Source organism: Chelonia mydas, chromosome 1, assembly GCF_015237465.2.
Source record: "Chelonia mydas isolate rCheMyd1 chromosome 1, rCheMyd1.pri.v2, whole genome shotgun sequence".
Classification (NCBI taxonomy): Eukaryota; Metazoa; Chordata; order Testudines; family Cheloniidae; genus Chelonia; species Chelonia mydas.
In genome coordinates, this window is record NC_057849.1 from 342,022,138 (window position 1) to 342,046,108 (window position 23,971).

The 23,971-nt window shown below is 48.5% G+C and overlaps 2 protein-coding genes across 7 annotated transcripts in view; one reads left to right on the forward strand and one right to left on the reverse strand.

The window, feature by feature from the left end:
* The window catches only part of MEST, a 31,881-nt gene extending 22,608 nt beyond the window's left edge, over positions 1-9,273 (reverse strand). For 3 of the 6 annotated variants that reach the window (XR_005223826.2, XM_027818307.3, XM_027818308.3), the window contains exons 1-2: positions 9,187-9,273; positions 2,712-2,866 (exon numbers count right to left, since the gene is read on the reverse strand). Coding sequence is in view for 5 of the 6 variants with exons in the window: in XM_027818307.3 (XP_027674108.2) it covers positions 2,712-2,866; positions 9,187-9,257 (226 nt within the window). In the remaining variant the exon portion in view is untranslated. The other 3 variants (XM_043521155.1, XM_007055947.4, XM_037889403.2) reach the window with 3 other exon arrangements.
* Positions 9,162-23,971, forward strand: part of CEP41 (centrosomal protein 41) — a 41,653-nt gene continuing 26,843 nt past the window's right edge. Inside the window, exon 1 of the mRNA XM_043521143.1 lies at positions 9,162-9,466. Within this exon, the coding sequence (XP_043377078.1) occupies positions 9,401-9,466 (66 nt within the window). The 5' untranslated portion in view covers positions 9,162-9,400. The remainder of the gene's footprint in view (positions 9,467-23,971) is intronic.

Below are 23,971 nucleotides of genomic sequence, written 5' to 3' on the forward strand. Positions count from 1 at the left end.
CCCAACAGTAACATCAACCAGGTTGTGTTCCAGGCTCCCAATAAGAGTTTTGTTGATTTTTTAACACTAAAAAATCAGATCTCTCCAGCCACAAAGGCTCCCTCACAGTAAACATTCTTAGAACCTAACACACAGACAAAACCCCCGAGACTTTGCCATTCAGAGACTTCTCAGCTTGCACAAAAACCTGTTACTAGGGCTATTCTTCCTTAAGAGCTGGAAAGAGGCACCTCGCAGAGGAGAGAGTTTACACTGTTGATGTAATGGCACCAGGTGGGGGCTCACCACATTAGGCTATCAATCAGTCTATGTACACAGACAACTTGGGAGCAATGAGTGAGCTTACATTTACATAACACTTTTCATTCTGAATGATCCCAAAGCACAATGCAAATTTTAAACTGATAGGGAAACCAGGAATCAGACACTCAAATGCAGCCATCCCTTGGGTAAAACATGACAGCTGTTTCACAGCACACAGCAGCAGGTTAAGGACAGGAAGTGGAGAAAAATACTGCTCCCAACTGAAACTGTGGCATGGGGAAGACTTAGGAAGTATGTATATTGTGAGCATCTGTACTTAAAACTGGAATTTGGCCATAATTTGGAGCAAACACCATTGCTCTCAAGAAGGGATTTGTGGGATCTTCAATGACAAGCAGCTAGGACATCATTTTTACGTCTCATCCAAAACAACAGCACCTCCAGCTACACAGTGCTGCTTAACACCAAGTGCCCACAAACGCAAGTGTGCCATTTGAATAAACCTACCACTTCCAGTTCCTGCGGGACCTAACTGTTCCTGAGAGGAGTCTAATGCAAGCTACTCCTGGGGGAATTCTGCACCACGGCACGTGCACAGAATTCACATCCCATGCAGGTTTCTTTACTTCTCCATAGAAAGATTACTTTCTGATGGGGAAGCAAAGAGAAGCCACAAGAGCGGTCACATGCTCCTCCCCAGCAGTGCAGGCACATTGTTTCAGGTGCCTGGAGCAGCCGGTGGAGAGGTAAATCGCCACAGGGTGGAGGTATGGAGGGCTGGGGGCACCCAGGATGGTCCTGGGTCAGACACATCCCCTAAGGCCAGGTCAGACCCACCCCGTCCACCCAACCCTCATGCATCCGAACCCCTCCATACCCAGACCCCTCCCACTGAGCCTCACTCCCTCACACCCAGAACACCCCCCACCAAGCTCCCCGCACCCAACCCCGCTGAGCCTCACCCCCTGCATCCAGATCCCCCACACACACAGGCTGGGACACGGACCTCTGGGGCAGGTCTGGCTCTTGTGCTGTCTCAGGGTCGGGTGCAGCTTCACCATGTCCCGGGGTGGGGTGGGGTGGGGAACAGCAGGGTGATCTCCCACCTCTATGCAGCCAGTGGCCTGTGCTCCCCACTGCCATGCTGGAGCCTCCACATTTATTTATTGGCAAATAAAATTTGTAGACTTTTAAAATGTTTTGCACAGAATTTTTAGTTTGTTGGCGCAGAATTCCCTCAGGAGTAGCAAGTACGGTCCCAGCTTAGCTTATTAAACACAAGGGGATAAAAGCACAAGTTTGTACAGCTGCAGACACAAGTTGCATATTTTGAACCAGGTTTTTCTCCAACAGAGCTTAATCATGGCTCCAAAAATTCTCTCTGAGCACAAAAAGTGCAGGCAAAATGCCATCACTGACTAAATACCCCAGCAACCGGGGTTCACAACTTTTTTCTTACTATTATCCTGCACTCAGCTACCCATAACCAGGCTATCAGAGGCACCCAGAACCTTAGCATCTGCTCCCACAATGCCTAGAGGGGGGTACTAGGCCCTGTCACACTTCACAATGAGGCCCAACCTGCTTGTGGCCTTTACGTACTACCACAATACAAATGTTTCATAGTAATGATACAGACCCTGGTCCTAGACCCATGGTCCATTCCCCCAGAAATGAATTAACTGACCGACATTTGCCACTTAATTTAAGGAGGCCAGACGGCTCCATTTCAGTGTAGTGTGGAGAGAAAACACCTCAAGAGCTAAGGAGCAAGGACTCCCCATATCTTCTACTCAATCATTACCATAGTTTCAACCCAGTTTTAGCTCCCCTCTCACAATGGACTGGAATCTGCATGCCCCTTCAGGCCACATCCCAGTACAAATGCTCCCATCTCACTTGTTTCTGTCCAGTCTGTCTCTAGTCAGTCTGTCTCTCTCCACATCCCAGTTTTATTTCTCTATGTGTTTGTTTTAAAACTTTTTGCTCTTCTCTCTCTCTCTCTTTTTTTGTTTTGGGCTCCTTATCTCCCCTTGTGTCTATGTTTTCCTTGATTCTCCAGTGCTTTTCCAGCATGCCTTTGTCTTTACTTTCCCCTAAGTTCTTCCGTGTCTCCCTCCCTCACCATTCTTCCCCATGCGAGTCTTGCAGGGGATCTCCACTCTGTGCCAGGCAACCAGCTTCTGTATGTTCCTCCCCATCCTTCTCTCCCAGTGCTTTCAAAGCTTCTCTCTAGTATTGCCTGGTGGCACAGACCAGCAGCACTGGAGAGAGAAGCAGTCTGTAGCACCACCCTGGGGGAGGACAGCGAAGGTCCAGAAGCTCTCAGTCACAGTGCAAAGGTCTGTCTGCTAGTCTGGCATCCCCAGGCTGAGGAACACAGGATCTCCTCAGTGCTGCAGAAAGCTCCCTGAAGCTGTGGATGCACCACTCCCATCACGCCTCACCTCTGTAAAAGATGTTCTGGGTCTTGTATGTGAAGTACCTTCCTGACGCCCTCCATGAGTGAAGGGCTGGGGACAGCTTAGGCGGAGGGATGTGCAGGTAGACAGCAAGGAGGGGTACGCTCAGCAGCCCCACCTGAATCCACCACTCTTTCATCCTGCAGGAGAAAACAAACACAGAATGAGCAAACACAGCACAATCTGCCCATCTGAACGACTGCACAGTTGCATCAAGCCTCCTGTGTCTGCCTCATTGTGACACACACCACTGGTTTACTATGAAGCTCTGATTACCCAACATTCACCGGGAAATTCACCTTCAAACCACATCTTTCCACCTGTGTCTGTTTTTCACCTTCTCAAGATACCAAGATATATTAGTCTTGAAAGCTTTCTTTCTGCTGCTGTTAAAATTGAAAGCCTTCCACAAAACTACTAGTAAGGGAATCACAACTCAGACCAAAACTAAGCAGTTTTGTAGCAACCACAAGGCCAGATTGACTGCTCCCAGGGTTATACAGTCCTTTTCCGATCAGTAGTGCAGTTCTGTACTTCATCGGATTTTCAGTCCAGGTTGGCAACAACCAAAGGTTTGCCTATTTGGTATTCTTCTAGGCATTTACATGATCTTCATCTCTGTGCCTTCTATGACAGGCAGCCTGTGTGAAATGAGTTTGGTGTGTCAGTCAAGTTCCTAAAGCTCAAGTGTCTACATAACATCACCACCTTACAACATCCGCCAACCAGAGAAGTGCCAATCTTAGCCTAGAGACCAAGGACTCAATGGGCCATGGAGATTAAACTGTCCCCTAACCCCTGGTGCCTCCAAATCAGGAGTTTGAAGCACACATGTGGAATGGTGCTGGGCAAGTTTGCACCACGACTGTATTTATTCTGGGGTTAGAGAGAGGACTTCAAATTCCAGGACTCTCAAGCCATCAACTTCCACAAGCATTAAATTCACACACGGATTGTGAATCATTCAATTTTTTCAGTTACTCAAATCTCTGCATTTTTGATTGTTCTCAAGTCAATGGGAATTTTACCTCAATCAGAGCAGGATTGCGCTCTTTGTACTATTATCTATATTGTGTGACCATTCTGTATAATTGTAGAAATTCTGTAAATATCACTTGAAATTATTTATCTACTTTGGGATCTTAACAAATAGAAAGTGACATTAATGCATTTCATCACTGTGTCAACCTCCAGCCACCACGATCAGCTCCCTCACTGGCATGAAAATTTAATTCACACATACACAACACTTAGTGACATTATTAAGAGGATTTTCTTTCTTACAAAGGTGCTGGGCTCCACCTCCAGTTTTGGATTTCACACAGACACCACACTGAAACACAGAAAAGAAATGCACCAAGATCACACTGTTGTTCTGACTAGCAAAACCCTGGGCTATTCCAGTTTTGCCGAGTACTAGTCCACCCATACTGTCAATGCACCTGAGCCCTGACCTGCACCAGCCACTGCTTTTCCAGTCCTGAATCTACACTCACGCATCTCAATCTAATCTGCAGCACTTGATATTATTCCAAATCCTGACCCCCACAGGGCTTTGTCAACACACCTAAATGTTGAGTGATTTGCAGCATCTCCGGCTAGTCCAGTCCAGCTTCACACACAGCTCTACCAGTGCACGTCCAGTGACCGGGCAGCAGCCCACACTATTCATACCTGGGATTTCCCATATGCAGTTCTTCCAAAGCATCTCAATGTTGATCTGCAATATCCCATGCTACAGGGCCGGTCTTAGGGAAAACAGCACCCTGGACAAACTTGTATTTTGGCGCCCCTAGCCCCAGCTGCCTTCCCAGGCTCCCCACCTGACCCCCATCGCCCCAGCCCCTGCTGCCTCTCCCCCCCCAACCCATTGCCCCAAACTCCCATCCATGAACTCGCACTTCAGCCCCACTCTGCTTCTTAACCACAGCACCCCCCTGTCATAAATATAAAGGAAAGGGTAAACACCTTTAAAATCCCTCCTGGCCAGAGGAAAAACTCTTTCACCTGTAAAGGGTTAAGAAGCTAGGATAACCTCACTGGCACCTGACCAAAATGACCAGTGAGGAGACAAGATACTTTCAAAAGCTGGGGGGAGGGAGAAACAAAGCCTTTCTCTCTGTCTGTGTGATGCTTTTGCTGGGGACAGAACAGGAATGGAGTCTTAGAACTTAGTAAGTAATCTAGCTAGATATGTGTTAGATTCTGTTTTCTTTAAATGGCTGAGAAAATAAGCTGTGCTGAATGGAATGTAGATTCCTGTTTTCGTGTTTTTTTTGTAACTTAAGGTTTTGCATAGAGGGATTCTCTATGTTTTGAATCTAATTACCCTGTAAGGTATTTACCATCCTGATTTTACAGAGGTGATTCTTTTACTTTTTCTTCTATTAAAATTCTCCTTTTAAGAAGCTGATTGCTTTTTCATTGTTCTTAAGATCCAAGGGTTTGGGTCTGTGTTCACCTATGCAAATTGGTGAGGATTTTTATCAATCCTTCCCCCGGAAAGGGGGTGTAGGGTTTGGGAGGATTTTGGGGGGAAAGACGTTTCCAAATGGGCTCTTTCCCGGTTATATATCTGTTAGACATTTGGTGGTGGCAGCGATAAAGTACAAGGACAAAAGGTAAAATAGTTTGTACCTTGGGGAAGTTTTAACCTAAGCTGGTAAATATAAGCTTAGGAGGTTTTCATGCAGGTCCCCACATCTGTACCCTAGAGTTCAGAGTGGGGAAGGAACCTTGACACGCCCTGACCACATCACCCACCCGCAGGGCCGGTCTTGCCCTGCAGTGTGTCACATCTGGATGCTATGGTGACAGGCATCATAGGAAACCCCACAGCAGTCACTTTGTCGCCCCCAGCCAGTGCTACAGGGAACCCTCATCTGGTTGTTGAGCAGGACAGCCAAGATAATGTAGCAAGCAGTCTGCCGCACTCTGACAGGGTGAGCAGGCACTGGGGCACAGTCATACCTCTCCATCACCTCCCAACCTCTCCCACTCAGCACAGCATCCAGCTTCTCTGACAGAGCCCCAGAGGGTTGGCAGCCCAAGGCGAGGCAGTGACAGGAGGGCACCAGAGGGCTGTGGTGCCAAGGATGCATGGTGACCTGAGAGAGCCAGAAAGAGGGGAGGGAACCAAAGGTGTATAGATAGAATCCCACTGGTGTGGGGATAATGGGGGGAAAGGGAGGGTGGTGACAGGGGGGCTCCAGAAGGGCAGATCTCCCCCCACCTCAATACTGAGCATCCCCAATATTCAAGTGCCCCTCCCCAGTCCCAGGTAAGGGGGTTATTAGGGGAGGGGGAGGCTAAAATGCTCCAGTGCACTGAAGGTAACTAAGATGGGTGGTGATGGTGGAAGGTTCGCCCCCGAAATATCCCCAACCTTAGGATGGGGAGAGCCGACTTGCAGAGTGAGGAGGCAGGACTAGGAACCTGGCTGAGAGTGACACCATGTCGGGTGGTGAGCAGGGGGCCTCTGCTCAGGAGTAGGGAAGCGGGCATTCCTGCCACACCCGGCTGCACCCTGCAGGCAGTGAGAGGAAGCCTGAGCCCCTTGCTTCTGCACCAGGAGGCTGGCTACAGTGCCCTGGGCGATGGCCCAAATTGCCCTGCCCTGCTTGCTGTTTCATTTGTATTACTGCATAAGGTGACCAGATGTCCAGATTTTATAGGGACAGTCCCGATATTTGGAGCTTTGTCTTATATAGGTGTATATTACCCCACACCCCGTCCCGATTTTTCACACTTGCTGTCTGGTCACACTATTACTGCACACCCTTGCAATTGCCATTGTGAAATAAAGCAAGCAAACAACTGCAAGCAGAGGGCTTGCAAAAGAGAATCAGTTTTAACCAACCTTTCCCTGCAGGCTTTTCAGGACTATGGAGGTTTTGTTGAAGCTTCCTTTGTACCATCCATGTGCACTTAGTGTAAAGCAAAAAGTGCCATTCTCTTTCCCTTAAGGCTGCCCAAAGTGCAGCACATAAATAAGCGATGGTCACATAAACACCACCCTATACCGGAAACCTACTGACCGCTATTCTTACCTACATGCCTCCAGCTTTCATCCAGATCACACCACACGATCCATTGTCTACAGCCAAGCTCTACGATACAAGCACATTTGCTCCAACCCCTCAGACAGAGACAAACACCTACAAGATCTCTATCAAGCGTTCTTACAACTACAATACCCACCTGCTGAAGTGAAGAAACAGACTGACAGAGCCAGAAGAGTCCCCAGAAGTCACCTACTACAGGACAGGCCCAACAAAGAAGATAACAGAACGCCACTAGCCATCACCTTCAGCCTCCAACTCAAACCTCTCCAACGCATCATCAAGGATCTACAACCTATCCTGAAAGACGACTCATCACTCTCACAGATCTTGGGAGACACGCCAGTCCTTGCTTACATACAGCCCCCCCCCAACCTGAAGCAAATACTCTCCAGCAACCACACACCACACAACAAAAACACTAACCCAGGAACCTATCCTTGCAACAAAGCCCGTTGCCAACTGTGTCCACATATCTATTCAGGGGACAACATCATAGGGCCTAATCACATCAGCCACACTATCAGAGGCTCGTTCACCTGCACATCTACCAATATGATATATGCCATCATGTGCCAGCAATGCCCCTCTGCCATGTACATTGGCCAAACCGGACAGTCTCTACATAAAAGAATAAATGGACACAAATCAGACATGAAGAATTGTAGCATTCAAAAACCAGTCGGAGAACACTTCAATCTCCTTGGTCACTTGATTACAGACCTAAAAGTGGCAATATTATAACAAAAAAACTTCAAAAACAGACTCCAACGAGAGACTGCTGAATTGGAATTAATTTGCAAACTGGATACAATTAACTTAGGCTTGAATAAAGACTGGGAGTGGATGTGTCATTACATAAAGTAAAACTATTTCCGAATGTTTATTCCCCCCCTCCTCCCCCATTCCTCACACGTTCTTGTCAACTGCTGGAAATGGCCCACCTTGATTATCACTACAAAAGGTCCCCCACCCCCGCTCTCCTGCTGGTAATAGCTCACCTTATCTGATCACTCTTGTTACAGTCTGTATGGTAACACCCATTGTTTCATGTTCTCTGTGTATATAAAATCTCCCCACTCTATTTTCCACTACATGCATCCGATGAAGTGAGCTGTAGCTCACAAAAGCTTATGCTCAAATAAATGTGTTAGTCTCTAAGGTGCCACAAGTCCTCCTTTTCTTTTTAAAGGGAAATGTAATTGTGATCTTTTTATTTAAGCCATCAACAGAATCCTAGAACTGGTCAGTACTGTTATGTTGTTGGTCTGCTGCGGGGGGGGCGAATCAGCCTCGTGTAAGGCTATATCACAAAACTGAACAATAAATTGCTTACATCAATTTAAAAATCCGATGAATTATTTTAAAGTGAACAGTACAATGTCAATTTTTTTAAGCTGCCAAAGACTACAGTCACAATATCTAAGCTTGGTTCTCCCCACACGTTCTTGTATACAGTCAGCCAAAGCACCGTCTCAGCCTCCAGAGCGAGTCTTAGCCTTTCACTATTACATTATTCAATGTTACATGCATTCAGCAGAATCTACAAAAGTGTCTTAAAAATGCAAACAAAAGCATAAATAATTAACTTTACACAGACCCCAAACCAGACCCACACCGAGTTAGAGAGGCCCCTAGAGAGAGCCCCATGCTGTGGGAGTCTCCCGGAGAACACTAGTGTAACTGTGCAATTATAGCATTAACGATCGATAGGTCACCAGTCCCAAGTCCATCCTGCACAGAGCTGCGTGATATGCCCCAGCAGACAACTCTTTACAAGACCAAGTGCTTAGTATTTAGCAAGAGAGAAAAACAAAATGCTGTCAGAACAGTTTGGGACGGGACAAAGCCTCACCCCATGCACCAGGGGCTACAGCCCTCCTCCACCCCACCATCACCTCTGGGGGCAGGAGCACATCCCCCCATGTACCCCCTTCAGGGGGCACAGTCCCTCCAGGGGCCACAACCTCCCCCCAACTCCACCCTCACCTCAGGGAGGGACAGAGCCCCCCATGCACCCTCTCCAGGGGGCACAGCCACCCCCTGACCCCACCCTCACTTATGGGGTCAGGGGCACAGCCCCCCCATGTAACCCCTTCAGAGGAAACAGGCCCCCCCCCCCATCACCTCTAGGGGGCAGAGCACTTCCACCAGCCCCTCCCCCATACTCCTCCCCCTCTGGGAGGCAGAGCGTCCCCCCACCTTCCACGCCCCCTTTCCAGGGGCACAGACCCCTCCCCCCCATTCGCCCCTCCCCAGGACACAGCCCCCCCCAAGGGGCAGCCCAGGTTCCTGGGGCTGCGGGGGGGGGGAGCCAGGCCCCGCCCCCCGGGACAGAGGAGCCGCGCCTAGTCCCCGCTGAGGGGCTCCTGGGCGCGCGCGCTTCGCACCCCGGTTACCTGGGCTCAGGGCGGAAGGCGGGTTCCCTGCTGCTGGCGGGGCGGCCCCCCGCGGGCGTCGGAATGCGCATGCGCGGCCCACCCAGCAGCCCATCCCTCCCATAGAGCCTCCCCAGCGTCGCTAGAAAGTCCCGCAACGGAGGTCGGGCGCCATCGACACCTGCTGGGGCGCGGTGGTACTGCGCAGGCTTCTGCGGCTCTGATTGCAAGGGGGATGCCTCCTGGGTGCCGGATGCTGGTAACAGCTTTTTGCACTGGAAAATGCATGCCATCGCTGCGGGTACAGCTCCTTGCCTTATTGGGATCCAGGAAGTGGGCGGGCGAGGTACAGCTCCTTGTGCTAGTCATGCAGGCCTTTTCCTGCTTCCCTCTGCTGCTGCAGTTCTTTGCACTAGGCATGTAGGAATTTGCATGCACACCTCTCCTGCTGCAGGTCTTTGCACTAGGCATGCAGGTTTTCGCATGCATCCGTTAGCAGCTGCAGTTTTTTGCTCGAGGTGTGCAGACATCCCTCCACAGTTGTGGGTCTTTGTACTCATCCTGCTACTACAGTTCTTTGTACTAGGTATGCGGGTTTTAACATGCAGCTGCTGCAACTCTTTGCCTCAGGCAAACCAGTCTGTGCAGGAGCTATCTGCTGTTGCAGTTTGTGCACCAGGAATGGAGTTAATTTTCATTGTACAGGTACCACAAAGAAACTTCGGCACTGACCTAACAGGTCAATCAAGCAATTCAACAGTATTCCAAACAAGGACTGTATTGAAGTCATAGCGAATCTTGTTGCTGACTTTAGTGGGGGCAACATCATCAGGCCTTAAGGATATATTTTCCAATATTTTCTTTCTAAAATAGTCTGGTACCCAATGGAATGTGGTCTGATCACATTGTCTAAAAACATGCGTGCACCCTGCTGCTAGCAACAGTACTTGGGATGCAGACTGCAGTTGCAGCTCTTCATTGTAGGCATAGAATCATAGGAATGTAGGACAGGAAGGGACCTCAATAGCCTCTCTAATCCAGTCCCCTGCACTGAGGCAGGACTAAGTATTAGAGACAGTCCCTGACAAGTGTTTGTCCAAACTGTTCTTAAAAACCCCCAGTGGCAGAGATTCCACGCACATCCTAGATAATTTGTCCCAGTGCTTGACTACCCTTATTGTTAGGAAGGTTTCTTAATGTCTAATCTAAATCTCCCTTGCTGCAATTTAAGCCCATTACTTCTTGTCCTATCATCTTTCTCTTTATAACAATCGTTTGCATACTTTAAGACTGTTATCAGATCTCCCCTCAGTCTTCTCTAGACTAAACAAACTCATTTTTTCAATCTTTTCTTATAGCTCACATTTGCTAGACCTTTAATCATTTTTGTTGCTCTCTTCTGGACTTTTTCCAGTTTGTCCACATCTTTCCTGAAGTGTGATGACCAGAACTGGAAATTGTACTCCAGATGCAGGCTCTGTGTGGTGCTTACCTCGAGCGGCTCCCAGAAGCAGTGGCATGTCCCTTCTCCAGCTCCTATGCAGCGGCGCAGCCAGGCAGCTCTGCACGCTGCCCTGTCCGCAGGCACTGCCCCTGCAGCTCCCATTGGAGCACCAGAGGGGGCCACTGGAGCGCGTAGGAGCTGGAGCGGGGCCATGCCGCGTCTTTTGGGAGCCGTGTGGTGCACACCCCGACCTCACTCCCCTGTGGGAGCTCACGGGCCGGCTTAAAATGGCTCGCAGGCCAGATCCAGCCTGCGCACCATAGTTTGCCCACCCCCATCTAGCTTTTATTTCTCTAGTGTCTTTAGAGATGGTCATGTGAGACAGTATCAAAAGCCTTACTAAAGTCAAGCTATATCATCTCTACTACTTCCCCCATCCACAAGGCTTATTATCCTGTCAAACAAGGCTACTATGTTGGTTAGATATGATTTTTTCTTGACAAATCCATGTTGATTGTTACTTATCACCCTATTTACTTCTAGGTGCTTACAGATTGATTGTTTGGTTATTTGCTCCATATTCTTCCCGGGTACCAAAGTTAAGCAGACTGGTCTATAATTCTCTGGGTTGTCCTTATTCCCTCTTTATAGATATGTACTCTGTATGCCCTTTCCCATCCTTTGGGATCTCTCCTATCCTCCTTAAGTTCTCAAAGATAATTGCTAATGGTACAAAGATCTCTTCATCCAGTTCCTCAAGTATTCTAAGAGGTCAGGCCCTGCTGATTTGAATACAACTAACTTGTCTACACTTGAAAACCTATAGTGACACAGCTGCAACACTGCAGCCGGGCTACTGTATCACTTCAGTGTAGACACTGCTGATGCCAACAAGAAGGGTTTTTCCATCAGCATAGGTAATCCACCTCACTGAGAGGGAATGGTTGATGGAAGAATTCTTCTGCCAACCTAGCACTGTCTACACTGGGCTTTAGGTCATCATAACTACACCAATCAGGCGTGTGGATTTTTCATACCCCGGAGCAATGTAGTTAAGCTGATCTAATTTTCTAATGGGAAAACAACTCCCATTGGTGTAGTTAATCCACTTCTGTGAGAGGCAGTAGCTATGTTGACAGGAGAAGTGCTCCCGTCGACATAGCACTGGGAGTAAGGTGAGTATAACTGGGTTACTCAGGGGTATGAGCGATGTAGTTACACCAATATACATTTTATAATGTAGACTTGGCCTCATAATTAGAGGACGCACCCTTTGTAGTTTATGTAGGCTGAGCCGTACATCTAATGAGAGAAATCCTGAGGGCATTCTGTGCCAAAAAAATAAAACTTCTGCGCACAATATTTTTAAATTCTGCACATTTTATTTGTCAGATAAATGTGGAGGCTCCAGTATGGCATTGGGGAATACAGGCCACTGGCTGCACAGAGGTAGGAGATCACTCTGCAGCTCTCACCACCCCCACCCCCCGAGACATGGCTCAGCAGTGAGGCTGCACCCAACCCTGCACAGCACAAGGACCGAGCATGTCCCAGAAACACCCCAGGGCCCTGCCCTCCATGCCAAGTGCACCAGGTCTGGGCAGGCAGGCTCAGCCAGGCAGGATCCAAGTGTGGAGGGGCTTAGTGTGGGGGAATCCAGGTGTGGGTTGAGAGGGTTCTGTGTGAAAGTCATTTTTTCTTTGAGGAAGCCAAGGAATCTGTGGAGGACATGAATTCTGTGCATGCACAGTGGTGCAGAATTCCCCCAAGAGTAGAGAGAGTAGTAGTGCATTTAGCTACTCCCCGCACTATGTGTAGGAAGAAGCAGATGGTGCCAGAGATTCCTCTACTTGCAGCACCAATTGGACAATGTAGGTCTAATTTTCCTCACCAGTGGAAATCTGGTTTCTCGGGTTTTCCAGTTTTGATCAGATGCCGTGTCAAAAGTGATCACGTTACAGACAGGGACATGCCATTGAGTGAAAAGTAGGGCCACTTTTCACTCGACCAATAAGGACATTCGGCACTAGGAAGGAAAGATAATTAGGACTGAGCCACTGATATGTTTTGGTGGTTAATTTGTTTGTTTTCTGAATTACACTATGAGAAAGTATAAATTTACAGAAAAAAACATTTGGTTGAAGTCTCTAAAAAATGAATCCACTCAATAGATACAAACAGAGCAATTGGTGGGAAGCCACAAGGAAAAAAATTAGAAGTTCATCATTGATTTAAAGAAACAAAGAGCTGAGGTTAGATTATCCATCACCATTTTATCACTTTGTGTGGAATGAAGCCAGAAAAGGGGAGACGGAGAAAAGGAAGAGAGAATGAGAGATTGAATCTCTGGGGAGGGAATTCTAAGGCTCTTATTCTGCAAATATTTAAATATGTGTAAAATTGTGTAAAAACATTTAAATAAGTGAAAAGCCCCCAAATGAGGAGTTACTACTAGACTGTAAGATATGCACCTACACTATAATGTGATGATCCATAAGGAGCTTTCATAGTGGGAACAGATACTGTACCATCACTGGGTTGGGGAGAATAGGTTAAATTACCTCTCCTTGACAGCATGATTTTTTGTTCTATGTTCTATTCTCCTGCACTGCAACTTGAGACCGTTGCCCCTTGTTCTGTCATCTGCCACCACTGAGAACAGCCTAGCTCAGGTAGTTGAAGGCTGCTATTACATCCCCCCTCACTCTTCTCTTCTGCAGAGTAAATAAGCCCGGTTGCCTCAGCCTCTCCTTGTTAGTCATGTGCCCCAGCCCCCTGATCATTTTCGTTGCCCTCCGCTGGACTCTTTCCAATTTGTCCACATCCTTTCTGCACTGGTGGGCCCAAAACTGGACGCAGTACTCCAGATGTGGCCTCACCAGTGCCAAATAGAGGGAAATAATCACCTCCCTCGATCTGCTGGCAGTGCTCCTACTAATGCAGCCTAATATGCCATTACCCTTCTTGGCAACAAGGCCACACTGCTGACTCATATCCAGCCTCTCATCCACTGTAATCTCCAGGTCCTTTTCTACAGAACTGCTGCTTAGCCAGTTGGTCCCCAGCCTGTAGCGGTGCATGGGCTGCTTCCATCCTAAGTGCAGGACTCTGCACTTGTCCTTGTTGAACCTCATCAGATTTCTTTTGGCCCAATCCTCTAATTTGTCTAGGTCACTCTGGATCCTATCCTCCAACATATCTACCTCCCACCCAGCTTAGTGTCATGTGCGAACTTGCTGAGGGTGCAATCCATCCCATCATCCAGATCATTAATGAAGATGTTGAACAAAACTGCCCCAGGACCGACCCCTGGGGCACTCCGCTTGATATCGGCTGCCAACTAGACATCGAGCCGTTGATCACTACCCGTTGAGGCCGACAATCTAGCCAGCTTTCTATCCAGTTTATAGTCCATTCATCCAATCCATACTTCTTTAACTTTCTGGCAAGAATACTGTTGGAGACCGTATCAAAAGCTTTTCTAAAGTCAAGATCTATCACGTCCGCTGCTTTCTGCATATCCACAGAGCCAGTTATCTCATCATAGAAGGCAACTGGATTGGTCAGGCATGAATTGCCCTTAGTGACTCCATCGTGGACTGTTCCTGATCACCTTCCTCTCCTCCAAGTGCTTCAAAATGGATTCCTTGAGGACCTGCTCCATGATTTTGCTGGGGACTGAAGTGAGGCTGACTGGTCTGTAGTTTCCCGGATTCTCCTTCTTCCCTTTTTTAAAGATTGGCACTATATTTGCCTTTTTCTAATCGTCTGGGACCTCCCCCGATCGCCACGAGTTTTCAAAGATAATGGCCAATGGCTCTTCAATCACATCAGCCAACTCCCGCAGCACCGTTGGATGCATTGCATCTGGCCCCTGGACTTGTGCATGTCCAGCTTTTCTATATAGTCTTTAACCTGTTCTTTCACCACAGAGGGCTGCTCACCTCCTCCCCATGCTGTGCTGCCCAGTGCAGCAGTCTGGGAGCTGACCTTGCCTGTGAAGACCGAGGCAAAAAAAAGCACTGAGTACTTCAGCTTTTTCCACATCATCTGTCACTAGGTTGCCTCCCCCATTCAGTAAGGGGCCCACACTTTCCTTGACCTTCTTCTTGTTACTAACATACCTCTAGAAACCCTTCTTGTTACCCTTCGCATCCCTTGCTAGCTGCAACTCCAGTTGTGCTTTGTTCTTCCTGAGTACACCCCTGCATGCTCGAGCAATATTTTTATACTCCTTCCTAGTCATCTGTCCAAGTTTCCACTTCTTGTAAGCTTCCTTTTTGTGTTTAAGCTCACAGAAGATTTCTCTGTTAAGCAAAGCTGGTCGCCTGCCATATTTGCTATTCTTTCTGCACATTGGGATGGTTTGTTCCTGCACCCTCAATAAGACTTCTTTAAAATGCAGCCAGCTCTCCTGGATTCCTTTCCCCCTCATATTAGCCTCCCAGGGGATCCTGCCCATCAGTTCCCTGAGGGAGTCAAAGTCTGCTTTTCTGAAGTCCGGGGTCCGTATTCTACTGCTCTCCTTTCTTCCTTGTGTCAGGATCCTGAACTCGACCATCTCCTGATCACTGCTGCCCAAGTTGCCATCCAATTCTACTTCCTCTACCAATTCTTCCCTGTTTGTGAGCAGCAGGTCAAGAGGAGCATGGCCCCTAGTTGGTTCCTCCAGCACTTGCACCAGGAAGTTGCTCCAACACTCTCCAAAAACTCCCTGGATTGTCTGTGTACTGCTGTATTGCTCTCCCAGCAGATGTCAGGGTGATTGAAGTCCCCCATGAGAAGCAGGGCCTGTGATCTGAAGACTTCTCTTAGTTGTCCCAAGAAAGCCTCGTCTACCTCATTCTCCTGATCCGGTGGTCTAGAGCAGACGCCCACCACAACATCACCCTTGTTGCTCTCACCTCTAAACTTAACCCAAAGACTCTCAACAGGTTTTTCTCTGGTTTCATACTGGAGCTCTGAGCAATCACAGTGCTCTCTTACATACAGTGCAACTCCCCCACCTTTTCTCCCCTACCTGTCCTTCCTGAACAGTTTATACCCCTCCACGACAGTTCTCCAGTCATGTGAATTACCCCACCAAGTCTCTGTTATTCCAATCACATCAGAGTTCCTTGACTGTGCCAGGACTTCCAATTCTTCCTGCTTGTTTCCCAGGCTTCTTGCGTTTGTGTACAGGCACCTAAGATAACTAGCCGATTGCCCTGCTTTCTCACTATGTATCAGGAGGCCACCTCCTTGTGCTTTCTCCCGGTATCCCACTTCCCTACTTACCTCTGAGCTTAGGTCTCCACCCCCGGGCGAACTGAATTTAAAGCCCTCCTCACTAGGTTAGCAAGCCTGCCTGCGAAGGTGCTCTTCCCTCTCTTCGTTAGGTGGATTCCATCTCTTCCTAGCAATCATTCTTCCTGGAACCACATCCCATGGTCGAAGAATCCAAAGTCCTCTCTCCGACAGCACCTGCGTAACCATGCATTCACCTCCACAAATCAATGGTCCCATCCTGGCCTTTTCCTTCAACAGGGAGGATAGACGAGAATATGACTTGCACCTCAAACTCCTTTATCCTTCTTCCCAGAGCCACGTAGTCTGCAGTGACCCGCTCAGGGTCATTCTTGGCAGTATCATTGGTGCCCACATGGAGAAGTAGGAAGGGGTAGTGATCCCAAGGGCTTGATCAGTCTTGGCAGACATTCTGTCACATCCTGAATTCTAGCTCCAGGCAAGCGGCACACTTCTCGAGTTTCCTGGTCTGGAGGGCAGATGAATGACTCCGTCCCCCTTAGGAGGAAATCCCCGACCACCACCACCCGTCTCCTCCTCTTTGGAGTGGTGGTCGTGGAACCCCCCCATCCCTAGGACAATGCATCCCATGCCTTCCAGTCAATGGCGTCTCCTTCTGATCCCTTTTCTCAGATGACTCTTCCAAACCATTCTCCACTGTAGTACCTGTGCAGAGAACCTGAAAATGGTTTCTTACCTCTATCTATATTGGGGGTACATGGGTTCTCCTCTTTCTTCTTCTGGAGGGCACATGCTGCCAATTTTCTTCCCCATTCTGTACTGCCCTCTCTGATTCTTCATCATGTTGTGCCTGCAGTACCAATGTTGGATCATATTAAAGAAGTTCTGTATTAAAATCACAAATGAGTTTGAATCCCCATAGTTTCAATTCCAGGGTATTACTAATTAAGAGGTCTCTTGGTTTTTGGTACTGTTTCTCTCCCTCTATGTGTGAAACTTGCAAGCTGCTAATTGTGTTAGTGCATTCTAAGACAGAGTCTGTTCTCAAAGCAATTCACAGAGAGAGAGAGATCCAAAGCAATACTCTAACAGAAACAGCACCCAGAGACTCCCCACCCTTTTGTTGTATTAACAGTTGTGATTAAAATAGAGATAGAGGATGTATGTGGATGGATGCTTGGTGTGGATAATAATTGAATGATCAGGGAGGTGCCAGCCTAAGAATCCAGTGTCAATTGGCTGAAGAAGGCGTCAAGTGGAAAGAACCAGAGGACCCCCGGAGGGCAGACTGGAATCCACCCAACAGCCTCAAGAATGGGAGAACCAAAGAACAAGATAACATCTAGCAGCACGGAGCCGTCAGGAATGTGCTATCTGCTGATTGATTCAGCAACAGCATGATGAAGCAATTCCCATAGACTGGCATAGGAAGAAATTCCTATAAAAATAGACTCTAAAAAGTGAGAACTTTGGAGTCTGATTCTGCAAACCAACTTCCAGGAGCATCAGATGAGCATCTGACAAGGCCCTGCTCCCTCCACATGTCCAGGCCACCTGGCCAGTGGCTTGGCATGAGCAACTCTAAGGCTGGTAACTATGATAACAACCTTGCAGAACCTGTGTGTGTGTGTTTGTATGAATGAATGTGTGAATAAATATGAGATTGAATGGAATGTTATAGCTATAACTAACTGCTTACTATGATTCTTTCTGTATTCACAATAAATGTGGTATTTTGCCTTTTTCCCTTTAATAAGATCCTGCTGGTTTTTATTTTATTGGTATAACACCAAACGCTGAGTTCTACCCAGAAAGTCTTCATTTTCTCTGTTGCAACGCAGGGTTGATACTTGGGTCTCTAGTCCTTTAACCTTCTCTTCGAATATGGAGACCAGCTTGTACTTTGTACAGACGAAGTCGCTTCTATCCTCTGGGAGAAAGACAAACATGGCACATCCTGTTCCGGTCACAACAGCTGATCGCTCACTATCCATAGCATCTTCCTTCTAATAGCCTCTTCAGACATTGTATTTACTGCTCACAGAAGACTGAAAGGCAAAAAAAAAAACAAAAAAAAAAACTCTGTGGAAACTCCCCCTAAGCGAACTCCCAGGCAAACTCCCTCTGTTTATAAATTAAGTCAGGGCCAGCTATCCCCAAATGTCAATCAGATGGTCATTAATTGGCTGATTTCTTTCAGACGTTGTGGCAGAAGGGTATTTTGAAGGACTGGCAAGAGGAGAAGGCAGAGGCCTTCAGATCAATTCAGGGAGCATATCCCTTGCGTGAGTTATTACCAAATGAGGACTTATTTCTTGCAACTAAGATCTGATGACCCAGCGTCCCCACATGGTGTGATGCGAGCACTGCTGTCATCTGACAGATTGGACAGAAAACAGCACTCCTGACATTTGTGGCTATTATAGACCTCCAGCACTTTTCTCAAGAGTTGATGGGTTGTCAGCATTTGAAAAGTTTCTTTATGCAGCTTTCTTCTAAACATCTGCTAGACCTCTAGCCTCCAGAGACTTGTTTATTCATTTTGATGAATTTTAAGTCATTATCCTTCTATCGAGCTCTAACGTGCTTCCCCCGGTTCACCTTCCAGTCTCCTCCTGCCCACTTCACCTTATTCCTTGAGGTGTGCTAGTTGTCTGTTTCAGTATTGGCCTTCCACCCCAGAACTGGCTGCATTTCAGTAGCAGGTGACGTGATCCCTATATGTATGAACCAATTCTGTAGCAGCTCCACTGGAAGATATTTACATGGATGTCAAGAACATCCAGAGCTATCCTAATTAATGACAATAACAATTTTGGAAGGGATATTTAAACTTTATGCTTCAGGGCTTATGCCAGTCTCTAACTATTGGAGATCAGAATGAGAACCTATGTATGGGGTAGATTATCCCACATCTGCTCCTGCAAGTTTTTTGCACCGTACTCTGAAGCAACTGGTGCTGGCCACTGTCAGAGACAGGATACTGGGCTAGATGGACCTTGGGTCTGATGCAATCTGACAATTCCTATTGTGATGCAAGCTGATCAGGTGCCAACTTATGCCAAGGCCCCAGGCCTCATTGAACACTGACAAATGCATAACTGGACCCCAGTCTTGCTTACCTTTGGGTTACCCCTTATCAAAATAGATTTTAGATGTAAAATTGATGTGTTTAGACTTTATAAAATGCTTGTAGGATGCTGCATGTATTGATCTCACTTATAACCGCTGTAGCTCATGTGTAAAGTTACACTGAGTGTTTGCATTGTAAACCTCTGTAATTGTGCAACTCACCAAACGGGAAAAGAAACATTAATTAAGGTAAAGGGCTTGTCCAGCGTACAAGATGAAGGCAAAGGAGGTACAGCAGAATCCTGTTTATCTGATCTAACTGGGACCAGGGCCAGATCGGATAATCCGGAGAATGGGAAAGTGCGAAGCTGCAGCACCAGCTAGTGGCCACAGGAGAGATCACCCGCTTCTGGACCTATGTGCGCTGGTTGTTCGGTTATGGAGAGCCGGATAATGGAGGGTCAGATAAACCGGGTTCTACTGTATTGTGTAGCATCAAAGGAGAGAGGCCCTGTTGATTGTATTCCTAACTTCTTGCAGGAAGGAGAGACCTACACCTGAGTTTATCCCATCAATCTGGACTCTGGAATGGAAGGGATAAAAATCCCTGACAAGGAGAAACTCAATCTCTTTTATGCTGGCTGGAGCCTGAGGGGCAAAGATTCCTAAACATAAGTAGGGCTGCCAACTATCTAATCACACAAAGCCAAACACTCTTGCCCCACTCCTTCCCCGAGGCCATGCCCCTGCCCCTCCCCTTCTCCGAGGCCCCGCCCCTGCTCACTCCATCCCCTATCCCTCTGTCCCTCGCTCTTCCCCACCCTCACTCACTTTCACCAGGCTGGGGTAGGGGGTTGGGGTGCGGGCTGGGGGGGTGGGGCCAAGGGGTTTGGAGTCAGGGAGGGAGCTCCGGGCTGAGCCTGGGGCATAGGGTTGGGGTGCAGGAGAGGGTTTGGGCTCTGGGAGAGTGTTTGGGTGTGAGAGGGAGCTCAGAGCTGGGGCAGGGGGTTGAAGTGTGGGAGGGAGTTTGGGGTGTAGGCTCAGAGGGAGTTTGGGTGCGGGTGGGGGGTCAGGGCTGGGGCAAGCGGTTGCTGTGTGGGAGAGGGTTTGGGGTGTGGGCTCCGGAGAGAGTTTGGGTGCAGGAGGGGGCTTAGGGCTGGGTTGTGGTGCGGGAGGGGCTTACCTCAGGCAGCTCCTGGAAGTGGCGGCATGTCCCTGTGGCTCCTAGGCTCGGGGCAGCCAGGCAGCTCCGTGCGCTGTCCCTGCCTGCAGGCACCACCACCACAGCTCCTATTGGCTGTGGTCCCTGGCCAGTGCAAGCTGCGGAGTCAGCTCTCAGGGCGGGGGCAGCGTGCAGAGACCCCCGGCTGCCCCTACATCTAGGAGCCAGACATGCCAATCCCTTCCGAGAGCTGCACGGGGCCAGGGCAGGTAGGGAACCTGCCTTAGCCCTGCTGCACCACTGACCAGACTTTTCACCTATTAAAATCTCCCGGGTTGCTTTCAATAGCAACTGGGAGATTGAGGCCGATTCCGGGAGACTCCTGGCCAATCCAGGAGGGTTGGCAACCCTAAACATAAGCAAAGAGATCCCCATGCTGCTTGGCCTGGGTTAGCCCTAAAAGACATTCAGTGGACAGATTACAGCATCTGTATCACTTTTTGGAACCACAGACTAACTCATTTGTGCATGTATGTTGCCTGCTTTAACCTGTAAATAAGTCTCTCATCTCTTCTTGGTTAATAAATCCTTAGTTAGTTTACTATAGGATTGGCTGTGAGCATTGTGTTTGGTGTGAGAGCTAAGGTACAAGTTGATCTGGGGTAAGTGACTGATTTCTTGGGACTCGGAGCAACCTGAATATTTTGGGATTTTTGGTGTATAGCAACCAGCTATCACTAAGTCACGCTTGCCTGGGTGGCAAGGCAGACTAGAGAGCACCAAGGGGACTGTCTGTGACTCCATGGTAAAACTGCTACAGTGATCCAGGAATTCACATTTGTTACTGGGTCGGTGAAATCTAATTATAGAACATGCCACCGGCGTGGGGTATGTGCCCTGCTCTTCGATAGTCTGCCGTGAAGTTGGCTCTCACGGGCATGAACCATGCCAGACCATGACACACCTATGACAAAAACTGACTATGCCAATGGGTGTTCCACAGGCAGAGCTGCTGCAGAATGAAGTTCTTAGTTTTTAAAGCTCTTTGCAGTGAAAGGTGCTGCATAGATGTAGGGATTTTTATTCTTAAAGCATAGTATCCTCTGACTCGACAGCAGAGGGGAGACTGTGAGAAGCCAGTATGGTGAAGCAGTGCAGTCTAGTGGTTGGTACAGAGGCTAGGGACTCCTGGGTTCCAGTCTCATTCGCTCACTGACTCACTCTGTGCCCCCAGGCAAAACATGCCACCACTTCATGCCTCAGTTTCCCCATATGTAAAACAGCATCTAGACATGATGATACGATGGTGCTGAGCACTAAAGAAAACCCTTAAGATAGATAGATACTTCACAAAGGGTTTGGGTGGCTGAATTAAACTTTGTAAGGCAGTTTGAAATCCTCACATAATGAGTGCTATATCAGTGCAAAGTATTGTTAGCTGGGATGTTTAGGAAGAAACCCCAGTCAAAGATAAATAATTTGGTAAGAAAAGGAAATCAGTGAAGGGGAAACAGTCTGGTTGGCTTGGCAGCGCTGAATGGAAAATCAAGAACTGAAAACTTTCCAGCATTCCAATCTGCCAAGTTGCACTTATTTTGTATTCATTTCAATGAAGGGCCTGAAGCAAGTGTGGGGTCCTTCAAGTCTGGAATGGTTTGATGGCCATCGTGCCAAATCTGTCCTCTATATTTTAAGGCTTTTTAATGTGCTTTTTAGTTAAATCCTTACTAAGATCTTTGTGCAAGAGGAGAATCTGCAGGGGACCTGAATGTTTAAACCATCTCCCTAGAGTAGTATAATATGTTGCCCTTACTGTATAGAATGCCTTTCATCTGAGGATCTCAAAGCACTTTTCAAACATCAGAGTCTGGTCCAAAGCCCATGAAGTCAGGGGGAGTGTGTCCCGTTTGAATTAGGCCCACAGTGAATTCATGCTTACAGATTCCTTCTGAAGTGTGTAAGTATCATTAGCCTCAGTTTGCAGCTGACACAGACCGGCCAACATACTGAAAAGCGACCACTGATTTTGGGTGCCAAATTTGAGACAGGTGGGCCCTGATTTTCACAGGTGCTGAGCACTCCTACTTTGCATTGACTTCATTTGGAGTTGTGGATGCTGAGCACCTCTGAGAGTCAGGCCCAGATTGGACACCTACAAACAGTCCTGTTTGACAAGAATTATACTCCGGCCATGACAGAGCCAGGGAGGAAACTAGACTCCTGATTTCCAGTCTTTTCTTCTTCCAGGAAGAAGGATTTTGCTATGTGCTGCCAATGAGATGTTTAACATCTCAGTCAGACTTTCAAATCTCTGCCCACCTCCTTTTCCAATGAATAATCCAAAGGAACAGGCATGAAATTACACTGCGTTAAGGACTTGGTTGGAATTGCCAGGACCCAACAAAGCTAAATGATTCTTAGGGGAAGTCAGCAAAGCGAGCTCGTTTGCACAACTTTTTGTTCCCCGTTGTTTCTCCCAGGGAGGTTCAGTTGGGTTTCTAGATAAGGGGAAGCCTGTGCAATGTTATAGGAATAGAAATACCCTTCCCAAGAACTGGACTGGCTCAAATATATGGCTCTGTAGGTGATATATGAAGTGTGTTTACTTCCTCAGTAGAATTTTTCTTTCCCACTTTCTCATTTTTAACAGCCTGTTTTTCTTTAATTTTCTAACCCCCCATTTTCTATATATATTTCCACTGGATTTGTTTTCTCTCCCTTCCCCTCTTTCTTCGGTCTCTCCTAGGCAGAATGTGAACACAAAAGTGCTCACGCAGCCCTTCCTGCCCTGCCATGTCCCAGGGGGACTGGAATTGGGGCAGACAGATTTGTCCCTCCCAGTAGATTATACGCAGGCTTTGGTTGTCTGGGCTGGACCTGTGGGGGAGAGTGCGGATGGAGGGTGTGGCAGTGCAGGATGTAGCCATAGTAGTTTAATTGATGGGTGCAGAGTTGGTTTCTAGTGGGTGATCTGCAGGCAGCTAAATTTTGACTGCAGGAGATTATGGGGTGCAAGTAGGGGTGTTGGAGGGAGCACCCATTTGAGTTGGGCGTGCCTGGGTTTGCAATGGGTGGAACTGCCAGGAGCAGCTGAAGGGAAGGAAGGGAGAGTTGAGTTTACAAGTATGAGGGAAATGCAGGAGATGGGGCCAGCTGGGCCTGCAGTGGGATGAACTTGCAGGGAGCAGTCACAAGGGATCACTTGGATGAGTTAGCTTTGAAAGGGGAAGGAGATGGAGGTGCTGCAGGGAGTAGCCAAAGGAGATGGAGGGAGGCTTGCCGTTGAAATGAGGGGTAGCTGCTGGGTGCAGCCGTATAGTATTAGTGGGCGATGTAGGTTTGCAAATGTGGGGGACACAGGGAGCAGCTCCCACAGTGTTAACAGGGGAGGGAGGTTGCAATGGGGGGAGCGGCAGGGGCAGCCCTCAGGAGGGGAGTTTTCAATGGGGGGAGCGGCAGGGGATGGTTCCGAGCGGGGAGGGGGGTTTGCAGTGGGGGGAGTGGCAGGGGACAGTCCCAGGCGGGGAGGGGTGTTTGCAGTGGGGGGAGCGGCAGGGGACAGCCGCGGGGAAGGGGGTTTGCAGTGGGGGGAGCGGCAGGGGACAGCCCTGGGGAAGGGGGTTGCCATGTGGGGAACGGCAGAGGGCAGCCCAGGGGAGAGGGGTTTGCAATGAGGGGAGCGGCCCCAGGGAAAGGGGGGTTTGCTATGGGGGGGTAGCGGCAAGGGGAAGCCCCAGGGAGGCGGGTTTGCAATCGGGGGAGCAGCAGGGAGTGGCCCCAGGGAGGGAGGGAGGGTTGCAGTGGAGGGAGAGACAGGGAACAGCCCTGGGAAGGGGGTTTGGCAGTGGGGGGAGTGGCAGGGGGCAGTGCCAAGGAGGGGG